General features: G+C 27.0%; 1 protein-coding gene across 1 annotated transcript; it reads left to right on the top strand.

The window, feature by feature from the left end:
• The first annotated feature begins 8,981 nt into the window (after window positions 1–8,981).
• LOC101490925 (F-box/LRR-repeat protein At3g48880-like) lies at window positions 8,982–10,687 on the top strand. Its single transcript, XM_004498376.3, has 2 exons — window positions 8,982–9,346; window positions 10,138–10,687. Exons 1-2 carry the CDS (start codon window positions 8,982–8,984, stop codon window positions 10,685–10,687), a joined length of 915 nt encoding a protein of 304 aa, XP_004498433.1.
• The last annotated feature ends 2,250 nt before the right edge of the window (window positions 10,688–12,937 follow it).

Below are 12,937 nucleotides of genomic sequence, written 5' to 3'. Positions count from 1 at the left end.
AGTGTATTTTAAAAAGAAAGAAAGAAAAAAAAGGGAAGAATTAAATCTAAAAAACGAAGACATTGCAAGTACCTGAAATAGAAGAAGATCATAGCAATGGTGAAGATGCGGATCTATGTATGGTTTGGTCCCATTCTCTTTTCAATCTCTCTCTTCAAAGAAGGATTAAAAAAAGGAAAATATGTACACAAATGGTTATTTTGTTTTTATTTTAAAACCCACATGTAGTATATAAAAAAATTCTTCATGCATGGTGAAGCTATGACATATTTTATGGAGTGACTAAATATATAAAAATAAATTAAACTAATATATTAAACTTAACCGATAAGCAAAACATTCACAATTATATTAAAATTCACAAATACTATTTAATCAAAAGAATAAAAGTAATGAGTTGACAATGTAAAGTTATTTTATATTTTCATTCATTTATTACTCGCACCGATATTAAATAATTAGATAATTGTTGTCGATTAAAAAACTGTATAATATGATGTGAAAATTGAATTTTGAAGATTAGATGACATTATAAAGTTATTTTTCACTGTGAATGCACTAATTTTGCACTCTTTAACCAACAAAAAAAAAATAAAGCAAAATTGATATTTACATATAATGTAAATTATTTTAGCAATAAAGGAAATAAAATCTAAAAATTAAGCTATTTAGAAATATTGAGTTCAACCACATTTCAAGTAGTTAAATTCATCCATACATAATTGATCATGTGTTAAGTATATTCTCAATTAGGGATGATAATGGATATCCACATATACAAATAATATTCATATGCTACCGTATCTATTGGATATATAAAGATAATATTTGTATTGTATCTATATCCCTATAAATATTCACTTAATAGATATTTAACGGATTTTAAATATCATAAAACTAAAATTTAAATTTGGATATTATTTTGTTCTTTATAGATTTAGAAAATTTAGAGTTTAAATAATAATTTGATTTGAGTATTTAAGTGATTAATTTTGAATGAACCATATTTAATAACAGAACTAATATTTTGATTTAGATTGAATCATGAAAAAGAATCAAACCAATATAATTGGTTTTGATTGAAACTTTGGATCCATCGAGTGGTTTGGTTTAGTTTTTACACCCTTCAAAACAACGTATTAATCTTGTACAAATTTTGGAAAAACATGTATAAATTAAACGTAATTACGCGTCTACTCTAAAACAGAAACTATGGTATAAGCAACGTGTTTTGCATATCACGGATTCACGTGGTTTATATATATAAACAAAACAAAAAATCCATTTTTGTTAACTGCTATATGCAAGAAGTCCATTAGATTACAAAGACAGTCTAAAATTGTAAGGACAGAAACTTTATCTATGTTCGTTTTTGTCGGAACTATAATGGTTTGGTTCGCAGGGTCCGTGCTTGCTATGTCGGATCACTATTCATTTCTCAAGAACAAGGACTTAAACTAAAGCTGGGGAGGTTTTTAGTTGTCAAATTTTTAAAAATTAAAATCAGTTTTAGTTTTAAAATTTAAATTTTGAGCTTTTAATTTAAATTTTAAAATTTAAATTTTTAGTTGAATTTTAATTTTAATTTTATTTAAATGGAATATTTTTTTTCTTATGTTATTATGAATTTACCAAATATAAAAAAAATATTGAGACGTAAAAATAAAAAATAAAAAAAATATTTTTTTTAATTATTTTAAAATAATTCAAATATTGTAACATTATACTTTATTTAATTATAAGAATTTTAGTAATAGTGGTTGTTGGAACATATAGTATGTTAGTGTGTAAATTTAAAATTTGTTGAAGTCACACATTTGTTGAAGAAATATGATATCGAGGAAGTTGGAGCTAAATATTTGTTGAAGTAAGAAATATGATATCGAGAAAGTTGGGGCTAAAAAGTATGTTGTGAGCCACTATCTCAAGTATGAGGCGACCGATGACATATTCGTGGAGGCTCAATCCCATGAATTTCAAAAAGTAACTCATGATATCATCTCTAAATATTATCTTCCAAGTCGAGAAATAGTGGGGGTAGCGAACCAAGTAACGTTCTTGTGATGAGGAGCACTAAAAGTAACAAACAAGGCAAAACAGAACCTCGAATAAGTAAGAAAATCAAAATTGCTAAAGATTATGAACCCGATTATACAGGCTATACCTAAGAAAAGGATCTTGCAAGTCTTCAAGAAACTATGTCATCTTTGGATGTAGATTTATGGCAAGAAGCTATAGACGGTGAGATGAATTCTCTAAAGTCTAAAAAGACCAGACAACTTAATAGACTCGTCTCCTGGTTGCAAACCGATAGGTAGTAAATTGATATTGAAAAAGAAACTAAAACCCAATGGAATTACTGATAAATACAAGGCCGGTCTTGTATTTAAAGGTTTTAGGAAAATAGAAAATATAGATTTCTTCGATACTTTTTCATCGGTCACTAAATTACATCCATTACGATACTCATTTCCCTTGCTGAAATTCATAACTTGGTGGTACACCAAATGAATGTCAAGACTGCTTATTTAAATGGTGACTTGAAAGAAGAAATCTATATGGAACAACTTGAATGTTTTGTGATTCATGGACAAGAAAACAAAGTCTTTAAGTTAGATAAATCGCCATATGGTCTTAAACAAACTCATAAGAAATAAAATGAAAAGTTTGATAACTTGATTATATTGAATGAGTTTAAAGTGAATGAAAGTGACAAATGTGTTTATTAGAAATCTAAAAATGACATTTGCACTATCATATGTCTCTATGTAGACGACTTACTCATATTTGGTTCAAACATTCATGTTGTAAATATTGTGAATATGAAACTTACTTACTATGCAAAGGTTCAAGTCGAAAGAGACCTCTACTTATGCACAACCTTATAGAAGTGTTTGAAGGTACTTCAAAAATATTTTTTAAATTCAAGTGGAGGATTGTTGGAACATGAAGTATGTTAGTGTGTGAATTTAAAATTTATTAAAGTCTCACATTGGAAAACTCTCATATATTGAGTAGTTTTCAACTCTATAAATACTAAAGTCCCACGTATGCTTCCATCACTATATAAAGAAAATTAAACTCTTGTGAAAAGATCACCAAAGTTGGATGTAATTATCATCTTTTTCTCTTCTCCATCTTCTACTCAATGCACTTTCGAGCCAATCCTCCCTTTTTTTTGTCCCTTTGATTTTTGAGCGGTTTGTGTCATAGTCCTTTCGTTTTTTAGTGGTCATAATATCATTGTATTTTTAGAGCGGTTTTTGTGTCGTAGTTCATTCGATTTTTGAGTGGTTCTAATACCACCGTCCTTATAGAATGATTTTTGTGTCTTAGTCATTTCGATTTATTAGTGGTCAAAGTACCATATTAAAGGTGACTTTAATCGTCATATTGAGAGTGGCATTAACAACCATATTGAGGGTGTAATTCTAGAACGGTTTTCTATGGTGTAATAAAACTCCAATATAGTTTGTCTAAGCTATTTTATCTTGAAGACTTCGTGGTTGATAGTTTGTCTTGCACAATTTAGGAATTATCGTGAAACATTTTAAAGAGAGCGACATAATCCGCAATTCAATCCAATAATATCTTTGGTGGCTAAAAATTTATTTTAAAAACAGTTAATCAAATTTAAAAGACAACAACTTTAAGACGTTTTACCCGAACAAATTTTGATTTTCAAACTAATTTTAAAAACTAAAAATCAAAAACTCACAATCAACCTAAGCAAACCCTAAGATTTAAAATTTCAATTGTGGTTATGTCGTGGAACTTTAACTTGTGGTGAAATACAAAAAATTGTAGAAGATGTAGCCGAGATTATAACTATGGTTATGTTGTGTTTTATTGAATTAATATATGTGGATATGTGTTTATATCATGGGTGAGATATCAGTTGTTTGAGTATCAGTGAGATAATAGATATTTAATCATGAATTGAGAATATGACAACTCTCTTGAGTTTATATTTGATCGACGATCAATGCAGTCACGACTTGAGAAAGATATGTTTTGAAAATAATTTGTAAAAGTAAACAATAAGATCGTAGTGACATTCGAGAATGTTAAATCTCATGAGATGATTAGGGAATAATTGATTCATGCATTTGTATTATATTGTGGTGAAGTCCATTGTCGTATGTATTAGCACACAAGATTGAGTGTTGACTTAAATCTAAACGAAGATATTTATATAAATAGTACTTTGTGTGATAATGTTAGGTTTAGGTTATTTTTGTTGCTTATGTGGCAATCGATGTATAACACCTAGACTTCAAGTGAACTCGGGTGGCATTGCTCTTGGTAACGATGTCAAGTGGGGTGGGAGTAAGAGGGCATTGCTCTCGGTAGCGATGTCAAAAGTGTGGGGCAGGAACAAGGAGTCCTGTTTCACTCTCTATCTCTACCACTAAAAATGTCTTTTTCCTTCTTCGACTAGGGGAGGTTTTTGTCCCTGTCCTCATCTCCACGGTCTCTCTGGAGGGACCTCATGCATCAACATAAAAAATAATTATATATTTCTCTTATTTTTAATCAAATTGGTCGTAAGAAATTTAAAATTTAACCATAATTCAAATAAAAAAATATGAAATTTAACACATTATATAAAAAGAAAATTTAATTATAAAAATATACTAAATTAAAAATACACTTATAAACAATTCAATAAATTTTATGTCCAATTATTTTATTTTATTTTATTTAATATTGCTAGTTATAAATATGTGTTTGCACACACAATATATTTACAACTATTTAAGTGAATATAAAAAGATATATTATTTATTCAAAATATATATATATATATATATATAGGTTTACTAATTTACACTCATCGACTTTCTAGAAGATGTAACTTAGGAAACAACTTAAATGGATGGGTATTGATGTAATTTACATTTTTTATTTAATTTTTTTAGTTAATTATTTCTCCTTAAAATTAATGTTTGTTTTTTGCCCTCAGATTTAATATTTCCTTTTGTTAACTTTTTGATTGATTATTTATTAATAAAAATAAAAGTATAATGATTAATTTTGGATTGTAGAAATAAAAATTATGATGATAAAAAATAAATAATATTTAATTGTGTTATCAAACATAAAGGAAATAAAGTTCAATAACGTGTCACAAATTATATAAACGTTAATACCACATAGAATATCACCTGAAATTTTCAAATAATGTATAAAAAAGTATCAATTTGTGTTAATAATAATAAAACACACAAAATATGTTTGAATAACTAATTAATTAATGTACTGTTCGAAATATTACTATAAGGGATTTTTACTTGAATTTAGCCGCATCCATTTCTATTTATTTATTTTTTATTTTAAAAAATATAATAAATTTTACTAACTTACATAATTACGAGGTCTTGAGTTTTATTTATTTATTTTTATTTTAAAAAAGATGATAAATTCTATTATAATTAACTATAAAATCTCAAATTTGAATCTAGGATAAGACGTCTAACTTAATAATTTTAGCATTTTTCAGTTGAGATAGGACTTAATGACTGATTTTTTGTTTATTTAACAATATATAAAAATTTGAGTCAAATATTAATAATATTAATAATAACAATAAATAAAAATTATAATATGATATTTCTTTAAAAGGTAATTAATATTATTTCTCTGTTTGAATATTATTTGCATCCCTTGCAAAAAAAGGTAGTAATTTGAGGAAGAGAACCGTTGGAATTTATTGATTAGTAACAAATATTATCTTAAAAAAACATAGTAATATTCTTTTAAAAAAAAATAGTAATATATATTTGACTAACAAAGAGGTGTAGTGAGTTGAAGAAATAGAGAAACGTTACTGAAGCCATATATCGTAATTCAATAGATGCTTGTAGGGGTGCTAGCTGCAATTCTTTACAAGAGGTATTAACTGCATTTCAACTACTGGCATTTTGTCAAATATAAAACTACTGCTGAAATATATATATACAAATATATTGGTAAATCATATACAAAGACTAAAAATACAATTAAATATAAATTATTTTATATTTTAACTTCTATAAATACCAGCTAAATTTATTTCTTAATTACCATCTTTTTATGGAAAAGACCAAAATGGTTTGAATGATCATTAAAAACAATTTTTTTTTTTTTTGGTATATAGTGGAATAGTAAATATCATTAGAAGTTCACATTTACAACTATAAGATTTTGAGTTCGAAGTCTAATCTAATAATTTCAACACTTATCAATTGAAGTATGAATTAAGGAAGACTAAAAACTAAATATTATTACTGAATAAAACACTTTATGTACCAAATCCAAGCAATATAATATTTTAATAATTTAGGATAGAAAATAAATTTAATATTTTTTGGATTATTTATTGCATATAAAAAACCAGTCTTGGTCATTTCAAGGTAAGTGCACCCAACCTTCAATAAGAGCTAAGAAGAAGAGGTATGCTTATTTCGTTTGAACGTGTATTTTCGTCAGGCCACAACTTCAATTTTATCTATAAAATATTATATTGATTTTATTTTACTAGCTTGTTGAAGTTTGATTGTTTGATGAATTATTTGCAAAAGGTTTAGATGCTCTGTTGTAAGAACTTCGTGTGCAGGTACACCTTACAATAAGTTGGATTTTATTTGTAGTTACGCAATCACATAATTAGAAATTCAGATTGTTTGATTTAAATCTGACAATCTATATTGTAATTCTGTGTTTTGGACCCGCTACTAAAACTGAAATATAAGTTGTTTGGTTTAGATCAATTGATTGCAATTGTGTCACGCCGTGAAGAGCATGTGTAGGTGTCCCTTATAATAAGTTGGTTTTTACCCATAGTTACACAATTACATAATTAGAGATCTGGATCGTTTAATTTAGATCTGACAATCTATATTGTAACTCTTTGTATTGGACCCACTATTAAAATTGAAATATAAGTCGTTTTCTTTAGATCAATTGATTGCGATTATGTCACTCTGTGAATTTGTGGATATCATGAGGGTTCAACAAATAAAAATTAGACCTTTATTGTTACAGGCTAGATCTAGAGAACCAACCCACCCAATAATTATATCCTACTCAAAATGATTAATTCAGACTACATATATTACTCGATCAATTAAATTCATGTTTTAGATAAATAGGGAGAACACATACAAGAAATAGGAGAGGGTTAATTAGAGGAGGGTGAAAGGAGATGAGATGCTCTCCATTTCTGTAAAGGGTAGGATGTGAAAAAATGAAGAGGGAAAAAGGAATGGGGTCTCGAGATGGTTTGATGCGAAAAATGAGAGAAGACGTAGAGTAGGGTTAATGAAAGGGCAACCCTGAGTTGATTATGTATTAGATGACGAAACAATTAGTTATGGGCATGGTGATTTGGATGTTGAAGTTGGTTTAAATTATATATCTTGAAACAAATCTCATATTGCTCAATATGACAAAGGAAAAAGGAGGTCAATGTTATATATTTTGGCTTTAATTCTTCGTTAAATGATGTACTAGTCGAAAATAGTTTAAGTTTGTATCTGAATTTCTTATTTTCTCTTATAAACTTTTCTTATAGTGTTGTAAGATGTAGTTCAAATATTTTCTTTGGTGAGTGTCAGTGTATTGAGCATCGTGATGTGTTTGAGATAAGTCTATATGATGTAAAAAGTTTCATATAGTGTTTTAGTCCGATTTTCATTAGAAAATGAACGTGTTTTTTTCTTTTGTTTGGAGCTTTCACGTTCTTTTGACCTTAAGCCACATTTTTGAGGTATTGTCTACTTGGAATCTTGTGTGTAAGCCCAAACTATATTGTTCTTAGTAAAAGGTGTCTAAGTGAGTAGAGGAGTGTGGATATTGTTTATAGTAGTCTTGATTTCGTAATCTGTGAGGTTTTTTGTTGTACCGGAACACGTGTTATTTTCTTATTTTGTGAACAAGTGATATTAGAGTATGATTCGGCTTCTTGGGAGAACGAGAGTAGATCCTAGTGTATTGGATTCTTGTATCAAAAGATTCAATGGTTGTGTAGTCATAAGACGTGTTTGATAAGACGTGTTTGGTTGGTTGTAGAGCAGTGTGTACATATATGATGTGGGAGACTCACTTGAGAGGAGTTGATTATTGAGTTCAATTGTGAGTGATTAGACTCACATTGATTATGGGTAAGATAAATGTTAGATATATAAGAGAATTAACTCATATAGACAATAGTTTAATGTTTTAGGTGGCAATTATGTGGTTTTGGTTTCTTATGGTCATGGATCATTAACTTGTTGTTGCTCGTGATGTTCCTCTCAACTCCTGTCACTAGTTCCACGTCAAATGTCACTTTGTAAGGTTGAATTAAAAAGTAATGAGATGTCATTATGTCAAATATTAGGCACCTTTTTTCTATAAAAAAATTTAGGCACTTTATATAATAGAGTTGGACTTATAAGAAATCATAAAAATATTAGAGGGTTAGGAACTAAAAACTATTTTTAAATTTAAAGGACCAAATGGAAACATTCCTTTATTTTTAGGGGTAATAAACATATAAAATATTTTTTATTTTTACTTCGTACAATTTTTTCACTTATAAAAATACATATCCTGAATATCATTTCTTCTATGTAAATAATTAATAAAGATAATCATATTATAATCATTAATTGAACTACATTTAGGTCAATAGAGGTTCATAAAGATAATCTAGTTAAAAAACGCATAGATACTGTTGTTAAAAAGAATTTATGACATCTATCGTATATTTTGAAGAGTAAGTTGTTTAAATGTATTTCTACTTTGGCTTCTTAAAAAACATTGTTCAAATGTATCTCTATTGTTTTTGCACTTAAATATCTTGTCATGTACTGTCTCCTTAGATTGCACATGTTTTCCTTACATTCTAAATATAAACATATCAATTGATTAACTTTTTTATTTTATTTTATATATTATGATCACATATGAAATATTTAATGACTTATTAATATAATTAATGCAGGTAAGACCGAACAATGACGAAAAGAAACTCAGGCTCAGCTAGTGGATTATCCATCGAACATTTGTACTATGATATTCTTCTTAGAATATTTATGAATCTTAATGTTGTGGAACTTTCAATTGTGTCGATGGTTTCCAAGTCATGGAACCATATTAGTCGTGACCCTCTCCTTTGGGCTAAGCTTGATCTTTCTCGAGTAAGCTCCAATGCTTTTAATATACCATCGGTGCCAGAGGCTTGGTCAGATACCAATTCTAGCAACAAATTAACAACATTATTGAAGTATGCTCTAAGTTTGAGCAATTATAATACAACTTGCATAGTATTCAATTACTTTATATACTTGACGGATCTACATTTAGTCTTCGTTGCTGAAAGGTAACATTTTTAACTCACATATGTAGACAAACTATATTTTATCTACATTTAGTTCTTTGTTCATCTATTGAATTTAATTAGTATTCATGATAGGAAAAAGTGAGTCACTAAAATTATTTACTTTTTATAGTTAGAAATTTTAGTCGTGGTATGAATATTTTAAAAGTCTCACATTGAATGAGATAACATTTGAAAATGTTTTTATAAGTGGTGGACAATGTTAATGTAGGTGTAGGCATGTTGTGTATTATGTTCAAAAGTGTTGCATATTATATTGGTGGCACTAGGTGTATTGATGTATGTTTTATGTTGTATTAAAATATATTTTAACGGGGTAATTTGTTGTATTAATTTTTGTCCAACTTTCAACCACATAATTTGGTGGGAGTTGCGCAATCCTTTAATTTGAACCTTTTCTGAATGAAAATATTTCAATTATTGAAAGAAACAAAGTGGTCGATGGTGCTTCGCCCACAAGTCGATTTTGTAAAAGTTGATTAGTATCAACCCAAATTTTAATATTGTATCATTGTTCGTTCATGGTCGGTTGAATTAGATATTATCAGGCTGTTGCTATTAGGTCACTTGTGTCATGCTCAAGATGTTCAGTCTTGAGCATGAGTGGGGTGTATTATAAGTCCCACATTGAATGAGATCAAACTTAAAAATATGTTTATAGAGAAAAAGATCCTACAATTGCTTAATTGTCCGACCAATATGTTTTCCCAACTTGTTTTATCCCTCCTTGTCTATTTAATTGTATTTTAATATATTTCTTCTTTATTTTGTAGGACTCCAAATCTGAAACGATTAGTACTACCTTTTTCGGGCAAACTATCTAGTGTTGGAGTAAAAACTGCAATGAAGTCATGGAAAAATCTTCAATCAATCACTATTACCAATATCGTCAAGTCAAGAACAATTTTCTCTGCCATTCATAAGTACTCCCAAAATATCATTGAATTAAAATTTGCTTGCAACTTTGAAATATGTCAAGGAGAATTCTTGGTTAAATACACTCCAAATTTGAGGGCCTTGAGTCTTCGAAATGTAATGGTGAATCTAAGAGCATTGTTGAAAGTACTCAATAGCTTGGAAAAGTTGGAGGAGGTAAATATTTGTCATAGTCTAATTTGGGATAGAGTAAATGGTAAAGTTGAATCGTACATTATCCATGATGTGCGAGATCGTTTGAATCTCTCATGTCTACAAAAACTTATATTTTGTCAAAGAAATAGGTGCCTTAAGTGCAAGAATGAGATCAACATTTCAAGAAGCCAACCCTATGTGCATTTTGAGAATCTTTGGCGTCAAGATGAGATTCGGTCTCTTGGACATTAAATATTCTTATAAACATATGTTCAAGGATGCTTAAAACTTTGGTTAAGTCATTTTCTTGTTGCTGTTGGAATAAAGTTAGCAAACATTGAAGCATATTTAGTCCGATTCAGCTGTAATGTATTGCATTCCATTTATGGGAATAAGATTTTATTGTTGTTTGTTAATGAAGTCTTTTTTTGTTATGTCTTATAATTTATAGTGGTCCAACAAACCACATATATTATGTGTGAAGTTCTTATAATACACACATATTCAGATATCTGATTATCTAATATGATGCTCAGAATTAATCATTATATTTTTTTGAAATAAAATAGAGTTATATTTTTATTTAAAACTTAATTTTAAAAACATACTATGTTAAAAACACATTTATAAACAATTCCACAACCAATTATTTGACTAAATATTACTACTTATAACTATGATTAGGCATACACAGATATTTACTAGCATTTAAGTGAATATAGGCAAATATATATTCCACGATATAATTTCGGTTAATATTTTCAACAATTATTTACAAAAAAAAAAAAAGAACAAATTTTAGATAAATATTATTAATATCATAACCTATGCAAAAATAAACATTTCAAATTTTATTTTTAAATTTTCAATAAAATTTATCTTAAATACTTTAAAATATATAAAATATAAATAAATTAAATTTATTATAAGAAAAATCATGGTGAATGATATGTGTACATATAGATGTATCATTCATAACTAAATGTTTAAACTTAAGTGATTAATGAATCTCAATTAAAAAGAATTTGTTTGTAAGAACTCAAATTTAAAATCTAATCAAAATAATTGTTTGTTATATTTTCTTATCTTTCGATCAAATTCTTAATTGCTAGGAGCTTGTTCCTTTAAAACCTGAATGTTAAAAACAAAAACAAAGCACTAATATTTGTTTTTCTTGAGACTTTTTTTGTCAATATTTATTTTAGGCCTAAAGCAAAGCTTGGGTTATTCTTGGTTCGGCCCTTTCCCACTTTATGTTCTCTAGCTATTTTGTAATTTTTTATTTGTAAAAGAAGTATAAGTTGTTAATTTACCCGTTTTAATTATTAGATGTAGATTAACAATTTACACATTTTTATTTGAACAAAAAAGCATCTCTTATTACTAACAATCCCTCTTTAGTAACATTTCAAAAAACTACCTTCTAATAACTTTTCAAAATCCCTCTATAGTAATATTTCAACTAATACTTTAATTAATTACTAAAACATTTTTTTTGTATATTTTTTATTATTAATACAAATTGATATTTTTTTAATACATTAATGTAAAATTTCAGCGAGATTCTTTGTACTATTAATGTTTACATTTTTGTGATAATTTATTTAATTTAATTTCCTTTTTTTTTTATAACATAGTTTAATATTATTTGTTCTTTATCATCATAATTTTTATTTATACAATCCAAAATCTACCATAGTATTATTAATTGATTTAAAAAAAATTTCACAAGGTTTGTTAGTTAAATACTGAAATTTAGTTTAAAAAAAATCTGATTTTTTTCAATAAATAATTAATGAGAAAGTTAACAAAAGGAAATATTAAATACGAGCAAACAAAAACAAATATTATTTTCAAGGAGAAAAATAAATTAAAAAGAAACTAAATAAAAGGTGTAAATTACATTAACATTCATTCATTTGAGTATTTTTCTAGAATAAATAGTTGCTAACTTACACCTTATAAAAAGTAGACGGTTGTAAATTAACAAACCATATATATATATATATAATAAACTTAAACCTATACCTTTTAGTTTTGAAAAAAAAAACACTCTACTATCTTAAATAAGTAAAATTGAATGATAGATTTGTAAATTATTAATAATTAAAAGAGGTTGTAGATTATTAATCTACTACTTCTCATTCTTAGATGTAGAAATCTACACCTTTCTAATTAACCATTATTTAAGTTAAAAATCTTAAATTTATTTATCTCTTTGAAATTAATTTTGTTTCCTCAGTAGAAAATATTAAAAATATATTATCTGTGTAATACTAAGTTAAAAAGTGTAATACTACTTTCTGTGTTAAAATAAAATACTTTATAAAAGAAATTTTTTTAAATAAATGTTACATACTATAGTTGATTTTAAAAAAATAGAAATATTAGTTGTGAGAAAATTAAGAGAGAAACAAACTTAATTGCTAAAAGAAAGAAATAAATAAAAAAATCTAAATTAGGAAATGTAAATTAAGTAGAAGAAAGGGTTGTGTTTATGGC

The sequence above is a fragment of the Cicer arietinum genome, chromosome 4 (genome assembly GCF_000331145.2).
Source record: "Cicer arietinum cultivar CDC Frontier isolate Library 1 chromosome 4, Cicar.CDCFrontier_v2.0, whole genome shotgun sequence".
NCBI classification, from domain to species: domain Eukaryota; kingdom Viridiplantae; phylum Streptophyta; class Magnoliopsida; order Fabales; family Fabaceae; genus Cicer; species Cicer arietinum.
Note: the sequence above shows the minus strand (reverse complement) of the source record. Positions and strands in the feature narration are given on the sequence as shown.

Excerpts from the sequence above, each read along its gene's own strand:
- LOC101490925 (XM_004498376.3), top strand. The coding sequence starts at position 8,982 with ATGACGAAAAGAAACTCAGGCTCAGCTAGTGGATTATCCATCGAACAT. Across the intron at positions 9,347-10,137 it reads TTAGTCTTCGTTGCTGAAAG|GACTCCAAATCTGAAACGAT; the intron begins GTAACATTTTTA and ends TTTATTTTGTAG.